Source organism: Cryptotermes secundus, unplaced genomic scaffold (genome assembly GCF_002891405.2).
Source record: "Cryptotermes secundus unplaced genomic scaffold, Csec_1.0 scaffold19, whole genome shotgun sequence".
In the NCBI taxonomy this organism is placed as follows: Eukaryota; Metazoa; Arthropoda; class Insecta; order Blattodea; family Kalotermitidae; genus Cryptotermes; species Cryptotermes secundus.
In genome coordinates, this window is record NW_019729897.1 from 2,718,251 (window position 1) to 2,730,531 (window position 12,281).

A 12,281-nucleotide genomic window follows, 5' to 3' on the forward strand; every position below is an offset into this window, starting at 1 on the left:
TGTATTTATGACATGTATTTCAGCATTTAGTGCAAACAAATGCATATTTTTCACCACCAGAAGCAAAAGCGAAAGTATATATTGAGAATAAAAAGGCAATATGTTTAAATATTTAAAAAATCCCCGGCAAGAGGCTCTAGAATTTACATTCATAATACTCCTTATAATTCTTTTTTGCACTATGAAGACATCCTTGCTATTAGTGGCATTTCCCCAAAAGGCAATTCCATATACAATTATAGAGTGAGCATAGGCAAAATATATCATTTTTAGATCATTAATAGATAGTAACGATTTCAGAGACCTAATGGCAAAGCAAGCAGAATTTAATTTCTTTATTGTTTTAGATATATGTCCTTGCCAAGATAAGGATGGATCCAAAGACACCCCCAGAAAGTTCATAACTTGTGTACTATTAACGTGAGAATGTAAATACTTTATAGGGGAGTTTACAATATGTTTCCTTATCGTTGTAAAATACATACAATATGTTTTATTAAAATTTAATATCAAGGAATTTGCCTGAAACCATCTCATCAATTTCTCAACAACTAAATTAAAACATTCTTTAAGCTGATTAGGATCTGAAGTAGATACTATTAAACTAATGTCATCTGCAAATAGGATGGGTTTTGACATATTATTTATTGCTGCTGGCAAATCATTGATATATAATAAAAAAAATAATGGCCCAAGAATTGATCCTTGTGGTACTCCCAATCTGATCTGTTTCCACTCAGAAAAATATTGTATAGCTTGTTTATCCTTAATTACTACTCGTTGGTATCTATCACTTAAATATGAGGTAAGCAATTTATGAAATATACCTCTTATACCATAGAAATCCATTTTCTCAAGTAAAATATCATGGTTCACACTATCAAAGGCCTTGCAAAGTGACTTGTTTTTTGCATCATTACCACTCCATTCTCTTCTTTTCCTTTATCGTATCTATCATGTCTCTCATTTGGACATACTACCTGCTGAATGAAACTAGTTTATGCATCTTGGGAGGAACGTTTATATCATTCAATAAGGGATTAGTGTTTTCTTATCCTCACAATTAAATATTATCCTCTCAGTCATTGAAACAAACTTTTTTATTTTCTTTTTTTCTGTTGGTAGTAATTTTAATTTGTTTTCTTTTATCCTATGCCTTATATCAGCCTAGAGGAATTAAGTTATATATATGAAGTTGTGGTCAGGTTGTAGTTAAGTAAATAAGCAAACAATTCAATAAAGATACTTTTCTTTTTTATGCATGGGTGTTGTCACAAAAAGTATTGTATACATGTTTATATTTATATTTCATAAGATAATTACATAGAGCTGATGAATGACTGACAGATACTTTCTGTATTTTATTTTGATGTTATTTTATGTGCTTGGCTAATACATATGTAAGTCTCTCCTTTAATATTGATTTAGCATGTTTAAATGCTGTTTTGTTTTTGTGCAATGTGATAAGCATGATTTTGGTTTCTTTATAGTGATGAGAAAGAGCCTTTGAAAGATGCTGGTAAGGAAGCTATCATCCAAGGAAGGTGAGACTATACTGAAAGTGTAAAAAGGGTTCAAATAAATACATTACTGGAGGAATTAAATACATTTCAGTGTGTTTTTTATTCAGTATCTGATGAATGCAGAATATCTGATCAGTAGTCAATCTATTAGATCAAAGTTACACTGGTGATATCTCTAGTATGGTAATTTCATCTATATACATACTGGAATTTCCCCCCCCCCCCCCTGGTGCTACAGCCCCAATTTGGTTCNGTTCTTGGCCTACCTCCATAAGACTCTGTTTCATTTCTGTGTACTAGATCTTAGACATTTGGTAGGACTCCTTGGGTGGGTGATCAGCTTATCACAAGGTCCCTACCTGAACACAAACATAGAAAAATGCACATACACACACATAAACACAAAACATCCATATCCTGAGTTGGATTTGAACCCATGATCCCAGCTTCTGAGCAGGCAAAGACAGTGCCTACCTTAGACCGCTCGGCTACTGTGACCAACCATACTGGAAAATAGTTGGATAAAATTCAGTTTGTATCTGGTAACAATGATATTCCTCAGTAATATGCGTATATTATATTTTATTATATCATTTTACTACATTATATATATATAGTAATTGTAATTGCTGGTCAGTTTTACTGCATTTTTCATAAACCAGTACAAGAATTGATTCCTTCCACTGTTGTGAGAGTTCTTCCATACTCCAAATATATTGATATACATGTGAATCTTAGAGTGTAATGTTTTACTTACTTCTTGGATAAATTCTGCTGTAATTTGATGAGTAACTGGTGATGCATACTTTTCAGATTTTCAGTACTAGTCTGAATGTAATAGCTCAGCTGTACACATTTCAGTATTCCTTAACATTTTAACACCACATACACTGAACAAGTCACATAAGTTATTCTTCCATCTGTTCAAAAAAAATCTTAAAAAAACACTGTTTTCATCATTCATGAAGCTAGTTCTAAACTGATAACTCTTCATAAATTCATCTGTTCCTCTGTGCATGTCTTTCATATTTTTGTTCTCACTGTTTGTTTCAAGTTCTTTAATTTTGTCTTTTAAATAATTGTAGATTAATGTGGACATGATCAGTACAATTAATGTTGATTTATATTAATACCTATTACAACAGTATAAAATGTAATGGAAACTAATCAAATGAGATTTCAAATATATCAGTGAGTTCCTTTCCCTTCGGTAATACAAGTATGTCATATATGACTAGGCTTTCAAGAGAATTTTCTGACCACCCTTCTCTTCATTTTCTTTACACTGAGATTGCTGCTGTTTTGTCATGACCCATCACCAAACATTCATTATCTGTAAGGAGAATGTAAAAAAAATCAATTTAAAATAGGCATGTTGTTGAAGAAAGCAGTCTCTGGGATTTGGCACCGTGTATATGTGGTGTTAACCGACGTTTCGGAGGAACGTATCGCCTCCATCTTCAGGGTAGAAAGAAAAATATAAGAAATCCCCAAGCGAAGAGACTGTGAGAACCGGTAAAAGCAGACTGGTGTTGGAAATATACACAGCTATGTGAGAGCAGAGAAGGAAGGGGGGAAGGGCAAGTATACAAGTGAAAAGTAGTGTGGGAGGGGGGTGGAAAGGAGCTGGGACAAGCATGGTTTTTGTGTTGGGGGAGAGAAAGGCAAGGTTAAAGGCTGGGCACTAACCTGTAAGTGGAGGGGGGGGGGTTGTTATGATAGTTGGTCATGGCCTGTGTGGCCTTCTGGATCTGGCGTCATATCCTGGTGGGGGTTTTTAAGAGAACAGATGAGAGGCTTCCAAGACTTGCTGAGACAAAACCCCCCCTCCCTGTTCATATTTTCTGGATGCAGTTCAATCTCAATTGCCTCCCTAGTGATGTGATCCATATAGTGGGTCTTGGTGGCGAGGATGGAGGTATTCTGAAGCTGAATGCAGTGTCCCAGAACGATGCTATGTTCAGCTATGGCCGACTTGTCTGGTTGTTCGAGACGGATATGCCGCTGATGCTCCTTCAACCTCATGTCCACGGAGCAGCCTGTCTGCCCAATATAGACCTTCCCACTCGCATGGGATACTGTATACACCCGGTGTCCTTAGGCCCAGGCTGTCTTTAACTGGCCAGAGAAAATGGGATAATTTGTTTGGAGGCAGACCCACTGCTTTGATGTTGTGCTGGGACAGCACTCTGCTGATACTGTTGAATATGGTCCCGACATAGGGAAGGAAGGCGACTGAGCCCGGTTTGTCTTCAGGCCGGCTGATGTTGGGCCAACGGTTGAGAACTCAGTGGATCTGCCGCTTGTTGTATCCATTCTTCTTGAATACATCCTTCAGGAGCACCAATTCCGCATGTAGGCTGTCTTGTTCCAGTATCAGTACGTATCCAGTACCATGGCCGCATTACCCTTGTCAGCCGGAAGGACAGTGAGCGCCTCATTGGCTTTTAAGGACCAAAGGGCCTATAAAGGATACGATGGATCTGCTAGGACGACATTTCGAAGAAAACATTTTGAGACTCTTCTGCCATATCCTGACCACCTCATACTTCAACTTCAATGGCCAGTTCTATGAAAAAACCGATGGTGTGGCGATGGGCTCACCACTTTCTCCGGTCATCTTTAACCTTTATATGGAGCACTTCGAGGAGAGGGCACTTGACTTGGCCCCACACAAGCTCTGCTGCTGGTTTCGCTACATGGACAACACCTTCGTCATCTGGCCACATGGTCCCTACAAGCTCAAGGACTTCCTGAACCGCCTACATAGTATCCAGCAGTGCATCCAGTTCACAATGGAAACTGAAACTGAAGGCCACCTCCCCTTCCTGGATATAGATATTTACAGGAGACCTGACGGTTCTCTGGGCCATAGAGTGTACCGCAAATCCACCCATACAAACCTCTACCTTAACGCTGCGTCCCACCACCAACCTTCCAACAAGCAAGCTGCACTTTCCACATTGGTGCACAGGGCTAGAGCACTGTGTGATCAAGACAGCCTACATGCGGAGTTGGCGCTCCTGAAGGATGTATTCAAGAAGAACGGATACAACAAGCGGCAGATCCACAGAGCTCTCAACCGTCGGCCCAACATCAGCTGGCCTGAAGACAAACCGGGCTCAGTCGCCTTCCTTCCCTATGTCGGGACCATATTCAACCATATCAGCAGAGTGCTGTCCCAGCACAACATCAAAGCAGTGGGTCTGCCTCCAAACAAATTATCCCATTTCCTCGAGCCGGTTAAAGACAGCCTGGGCCTAAGGACACCGGGTGTATACAGTATCCCATGCGAGTGGGAAGGTCTATATTGGGCAGACAGGCCACTCCGTGGACATGAGGTTGAAGGAGCATCAGCGGCATATCTGTCTCGAGCAACCAGACAAGTCGGCCGTAGCTGAACACAGCATTGATCTGGGACACCGCATTCAGCTTCAGAATACCTCCATCCTTGCCACCAAGACCCGCTATATGGATCGCATCATTAGAGAGGCAATTGAGATTGAACTGCATCCAGAGAATATGAACAGGGAGGGGGGGTTTTGTCTCAGCAAGTCTTGGAAGCCTCTCATCTGTTCTCTTAAAAACCCCCACCAGGATATGACGCCAGATCCAGAAGGCCACACAGGCCATGACCAACTATCATAACAACCCCCCCCCCTCCACTTACAGGTTAGTGCCCAGCCTTTAACCTTGCCTTTCTCTCCCCCAACACAAAAACCATGCTTGTCCCAGCTCCTTTCCACCCCCCTCCCACACTACTTTTCACTTGTATACTTGCCCTTCCCCCCTTCCTTCTCTGCTCTCACATAGCTGTGTATATTTCCAACACCAGTCTGCTTTTACCGGTTCTCACGGTCTCTTTGCTTGTGGATTTCTTATATTTTTCTTTCTACCCTGAAGATGGAGGCGATACGTTCCTCCGAAACGTCGGTTAACACCACATATACACGGTGCCAAATCCCAGAAGACTGCTTTCTTCATAGTCAACGCCATGAAAGCCTAAAATCTTACATAGGCACATTGTTGTTGAAATAATAGCTTTAGTTAATGAAAATATCAAACATTATGTGGTACATGAACTGTTATATGGATATTAAATATTGGTTTTATTTTCCAGTATTGATTTCAAGCTGTAAGTTAATGTGGAAATAGCCATTCTTGATCACTTTCCACATCACTATAAACTATTAATTATGTTACATTTGAGTGCATTATTTTATACAGACCAACCAGATTTAATTGTAGGCAAGTATTTTAACTGTTTATTTCATATTTTCCACGGTTTCTTGTGGAAGATATTCCACATATCCTCAGTATATTTAGTCAGATATATTATCCCAGTTTTGAAAGAAAATTGTACCTTTCCCAGTTTATCCTGCTAGCTGAAGAGGCTATACTCATTTTGGTGAAAAGGGTGGATATAAAGTTAACAGTTTATATAGCAGAGCCCAATAGTTTTGTTTTCTTGAATTTTGATATATGGAAGTATTGTATGTTTGGCTAGTGTGTAACAACACAAAGGATGCTGCCATTTCTCAAAGCTGTGGAACATACATACATACATACATACATACATACATCCGCGTTTCAGAGTATTCACAAGTGTGCAACTGGCACTGAATATAAAACTTGTCAAACAACAGTCACAAGACAGTCACAGATAAAATCACAGAAACATCAATTCAACCATAGTTAAAATCTAAACTGAATACCTCAAATAAATAGATACAATATTACACATACAATTATACCAACAAGACAATTAGCAATACATAATAATTCTCCTTCCTTAACTTACACTTACACTTACTGTCTATGTTAATGCCTACTGTGGGACATCCATCAGTCAGCATGCACTCCCCTTCTATTCCTTGGCTGTTGATCCTGACAGAAGAGCAAAAATTCATCAACAGTATATGATGGATTATGTATTAGGACATCTCTTATTTCATTTATAAACTGTTTTTTTATCATGTACTGAGTTAGATAAATATCTGGGCAGACTGTTAAATATTTTTATACTCATGCAATGGACCCCTCTCTGCCTCATTGCGAGATGTGATTGTAGGACATGTAAATTTCTTTCGTGTCTTGTTGGTCTCTCATAAATTGAATAATTAAAAGTAAAAAAAAAAGTTATTTATCATAAAAGTCATCAGGGATAAAATATATTGAGACACCAGTGTTAATATATTTAACTTTATAAATGCTGGCCTACATGCCTCTCTATGTTTCATCCCCATTATTATTCTAATAGTCTTCTTTTGTAAGAGAAAGATCTTCTTGGCCTCTGACGAATTACCCCAAAAAACTATTCCATGTCTCATGAGTGAATGAAAGTATGCATGATATATCATTTTAAGTGTTGTGACATTACTGTATGGTTTCATAATTCGTATTGCATAACATGCCTTTCCCAATCTGGGTAACAGCAATTCAAGCACTTATCAATTTCAATGACCAAAAATTTAATATGAGTTTCCTCTTGTAATAATTCATCGTTATACTTTAAATGTACAGGCATATTGTCACGATTGATTGTTTCAAATTTTAACACTTTAGTTTTCCTCAAGTTTAGGGATAAGCCATTGTATTTAAGCCACTGACTTAAGGAATTTAACGTACGTTTAGACCTTTCTTGAATTTCATTGATATTAATACCTGACACTAATATACTTGTATCATCGGCATACAACAGTGACTTGTTGTCAGTACTTAATGCTGATGGCAGGTCATTAATATATAAAAGGAATAACAAAGGACCCAAAATCGAGCCCTGTGGCACTCCATATTTGACAGTTCCCCAGTCTGAACAGCATTTACCATTTTCATTATTATAGAGTTCAACTCTTTGTCTTCTATTTTCCAGATAGGACTTCAACCATATTTTTATTTTACCACCAATGCCATATGTTGCTAATTTACTCAAAAGAATATCATGACTCACATAGTCAAATGCTTTTGTCAAATCACAAAAAATTCCCAATGAAAGACTGCATCTTTCCAACATTTCTAAAATATGATTAGTCAATGTACTTGTATATATTGCCATTTCTGTGTTACTGCCTTCTCTAAATCCAAACCGTCCAAAAGACATTAAATTGTTTGTATATATGTGTTGCTTTATCCCATTGTACACCACTCTTTCAAAAATCTTAGAAAAACTTATTAGCAATGATATTGGTCTATAGTTTGCCATAATTGCCTTCTCACCTGTTTTATATATAGGTCTTAATGAGGCAATTTTCATTCTATCAGGATATATTCCATGCTCAAAAGATGCATTAAATATGTGACACAATGGTTTACTTATCTCGGTTATACAGTATTTCAATATCTTACTAGAAATGCCATCATATCCTGTAGAATCTTTTGATTTTTGCAACATAAGTATGCTCTTTATTTCCACCTCCGTTATAGGTATTAGCTTCAGTTCAGGGAATTTATCAAATTTCAAAGGGTCTAAGAATTTAATAGCTTCATTTTTATTGGCACTTTTCGTTTCCAGATTCTCAGCTACAGTTATAAAGTATTTATTGAATACTTCTACTACTTCCTTAGTATTAGTTACTTTGCTATTCCCCACTTTCAATTTGGTTATATTATCTGGGCCCCTCCTTTTCCCAGTTTCTTCCTTAATAATCTTCCAGGTTAATTGTATTTTGTTTTCCGAGTTACTTATAAGTTTTTGGTAGTACAATTTCTTAGCTTCTTTTATTACTTTCGTTAATGTCATACAGTACCTTTTATAGTATGATTCCAATCTTTCATCCTTTGATTTTTTAACCAAGTTGTATAAAGCTCTTTTATGATTGCAAGATGTTCGTATTCCTTTGGTTATCCATTTATTGGTGTCTCACTTATATTCCTTATTTACTCCTGTAAACTATAATTGTGGAATGATTCTTATTTTCAGAATTAAGAAAGAAACATCTGTGGATTTCGACATGAAGAAATCAATTTCCAGAACAAGCTTTGTGGGCAAAGACTCAGCTGTATAGATGCATACCTTTGAAATGTCAGAATGAAAACTGACAATAACAAATACAAACACATTAAGCAGAGTATGGATTGGTTGCAGCTTGAAACTGAATATGATGGCCTTCTTATGCTTTGGATAATTTAAAATGTCCATCTACTCATTCAGTTTAAGAATAGAGGGCCAGATTGCTGCATATTGTGTCTTATAACAAGAATTTACCCTTGCTTATTGTACATTTGCTGCAGATTCAACAGCAGTTAAGACTTTACAGGACACTGTGATTCAGTTGAGGTTCCGAATGAACCATATTAGTGTAACATGTCATATATTTCTTTCCTGTGTCCATTATATCAGTATTGCAAAACTTCAGAGGAACATACTGCAACCCTCAGAGATGTGTTTAGTGAAGCAAATGCCCATGCTAACCACAGGTATACTACTTCAAGCTTATATTTCTTATTGCTGTCATTCCATATATGCAAGTGATTCGTTAATATTGTCGCCATTACTTGATGTAATGACATTATCTTTAAACCTGAGTTCAGTCATTACAGTGGATACAAAACCATATATATATACACGTGTTTACTGATGCTATGTGGAGAATGCTTTTGTATGCATATTTTATCCTCAATTGTGGCCTATATAATTTTAATTTATATATAGATGTAGCGTGATTTAACCCTTTGGGCAGTGGTTATGTGATATGTGCATCAAGAAATAGATGGTATCTTAGCTTTGTAGTGTTTTATCCCATAACAGCAGGCTCAGATATTTGTGAATACAACTTATTATTTTTACCCACAAGGTTGTGGTGTATTCATATTGAAGAAAAATGCACAGCATTTGGAAAATGAGGTTCAGAAGCATGATACATAAGATACCGTAGGAGAATATGTGAGGAATACATAGAAAGGACTGAAAGTGTTCTGGAAAAACAGGACATAATTTTTGCATTGAATTTTATCTATTGATTCAGTGTGAATTTATTTATTAGCTGACAATTGTGTGGAGAATACCATAATATTGTACAGAGTAACCTGAATATCCTTTTTCTTGTGTCTTTATATAAAATAATTATTGATTCTTCCATCTTTGGCTGTGCTGAAAAAACATGTTTTCTACAGCCCCCTTCTACGAGGTGTCTGTTGCAAATTGTTCAGCTCCACCACTTACTCGTGTTATACTACCTTAAGGGTTTATATATATATATATATATGTAAGTTATCTGTGTACTTAGTGTCATGGTTGACAGAATGCCACTGTTCAGAGGGTTGAAAGTGGACTGTTATGAGTAACAATTTTTAAATGTTTGAAATCGTGGTCCAGTCACTTCATCTGATTTGGCATTAAGTACTGAGAACTCTGTTTGTGTAAGGTAGCATACTCGAATAGATGATCGAAAATAGACATTCTGTTGACCATAAGCTTTTACTTTATTGGAAGGCCTGAAAATATTTTTTAATTGCTGGCTGAGTTTCCTTTTAAATATCGCAAATGTCCAAGTAATTAGTAAGTATAGGTCAGTTATTGTACTGAGTTCTTCTCTTGAAAACAGAATAATTTGCTGAATATAAACCTTGAGGTTTATAAATTTCAGGATCATGTTCTGTGTTGAACACTACAAATAAGACTTAAAAAGTAGAAAGTGCAAAAGTTACATATGTTGCATTTGAATATATTGCCGCAAATTTCAGGTTTATTGATTTCAGAAAAGTTCTGAAAATGTGCTTCCCTTATCAACATCTTACAAAGTGAGGTACAAATTTTTTCCCATTAGACTGATATGGAGCTTAATACAGATTTTGAAGTCCTTTATCTATTGTGACAGTATATTAAATAAGATAAAATCAAGCCACATTGGAAAGTAGTTTTGCTACCTATGAATAACGGTAATAAAACCTCTGTTCAATATGACTGAAAATATTTTGCTCCAATTATCTTACAGTTTGCCTATGAACAGATCTAATGCTGTTCAGTGAAATAAAATAGTTTGTAGGTGAGGACGAAGCGGACCAAGTCTCTTAAAGAATTAATTTTGATGCACTGGTAAACCAAACTCTTCATAATAAGTGACTGTTGCAACCATTTCCTTTATTTAAGGGTCAATATTCACATACCTGTTTGCTTTCAAATATAGTTTTCATGATTTTGAACATTTCATGTTGAATGTGTTTTACTCAACATGTGTTAGTTTGGACTAATATAATACTCATTGATTTTCAAGTTGCTGACAGTCTTCATAGAGAACTGTGTAGTTGAGCAGTGTAACAAACTATTCTGTCTCAAATGACAGTGTTCTTGCAGAAAGCTTGAACCAATGGAACTGAAACAGTGACACACCAGGTAGTTTTGGTTGTGATGCAACTAAGAGACAGAAAGCAACTGAGCAGTGTCCCAAGTAACTAATGACATCAAAGTGACAACATTGACTGCTCTAAATTATCATGTGTCAGATTCTGCTGTTTGAAATAGAGGGCTACATTTATTTAGCAAAAAAAGAATTCCTTCTTTAATGTTCATATATGAGCAGCAAAATGTTCACCAATTTTAATTTAGATTGCAACCAATCGCTTGTAGTATTCTTTTAAACTGGAATGTGGCTGGGAAAAAGATGAGAATGAAATTTGTGTCATTTATGATTATCACAGTATTTTTTCAACAATGAAATTCAATAATATTTCAAAGTCTCGTAGATTCTGTAGTCTCTGATAACAATTGGAACAGACAATTTTTGTACCATATTCATAGTTATTAATTGTTCTAGGTAAAGACCTCTTAATTCTGTGAAAACTGACCCTTACATAGAGCTTAACTCTCAGCTGTATAAAGTATTATTCCTTCCAGTAGCTAGTGTGGTCCATGGCAGTCAAGTGAATGCTTTTGAAGAACAGACTGAAAGATCATAAACTGGAAATATTGATGTACTCTAATAATTTCAGTGACTCTTTCATTGCAATGTCCTCAGTATTTATATGTAGCTTTTCATTCTGATCCACAAATTTAAAATCCCTGTTCTAAACATGTTTTTCTTTCTTTTTTTTTTCTTTCAAATTAACATACTTCTTGCTGCAATATTAGCAGAGGTTTAGTATTCCTAACCATATTAGGTAGCATACGTACCCAGAGTATTCACCAGTGGTCCTTTATCTGATAAATGTTGTAAAAGGAATACAAGACATCAAGGTACTTTCTAAAATTTCCAATGTACTGACAATAACTTAACTTTTATTTTGTAAGAAATGTATGGATGGTACTTATTTCTTTTAGTCAGTAAAAGAATATTGTGTATTTATTTTTACAGCATTAAAATGTGCAATGAACTGAGAATCTGATATTGAAGGCAGAGGGAATTTAGTTATGTGTATGTCCTCTGTTATAGGATAGAGACATTAATTTACACTTATTAAAACTTTGGATATGCTGGTAACATAAGCCTTAAGTGAAATAGAAGGAAACTGATGAAAGTGCAATGTTACTTTGGAAGAGTAATTACAAGATGAAAGTAAAACAGAATGTCCAGTATTTTTCAGATAAATTTTTGCATGTCAAACCATTTATGCGCTTATGTGTGTTGTGCTATGTACATTGAAAATAAAAACATATAATTGTAATACTAAAAGCATGAAGAAGTTGGCCTGCCTCAAAAACAATATTTATCATCCATGTTTTCATTCAAAGATTCACAGCAATGGGAGTATAATGATCATTACACCTGATATGGAGGGAATTCTAGTATCAAGAATTTGGTTCAGTTATTTTGAGTTTTTGAT

At 36.0% G+C, this 12,281-nt stretch overlaps 1 protein-coding gene across 6 annotated transcripts in view; it reads left to right on the top strand.

Moving 5' to 3' along the window:
• LOC111865663 (fasciclin-2) overlaps positions 1-11,950 on the top strand; it is a 410,157-nt gene extending 398,207 nt beyond the window's left edge. For 4 of the 6 annotated variants that reach the window (XM_023853850.2, XM_023853852.2, XM_023853854.2 and 1 more), the window contains 2 exons: positions 1,491-1,544; positions 8,443-11,950. In XM_023853850.2, the coding sequence (XP_023709618.1) occupies positions 1,491-1,544; positions 8,443-8,527 (139 nt within the window). In that variant the 3' untranslated portion in view covers positions 8,528-11,950. The remainder of the gene's footprint in view (positions 1-1,490; positions 1,545-8,442) is intronic. The other 2 variants (XM_023853853.2, XM_033751920.1) reach the window with 1 other exon arrangement.
• The last annotated feature ends 331 nt before the right edge of the window (positions 11,951-12,281 follow it).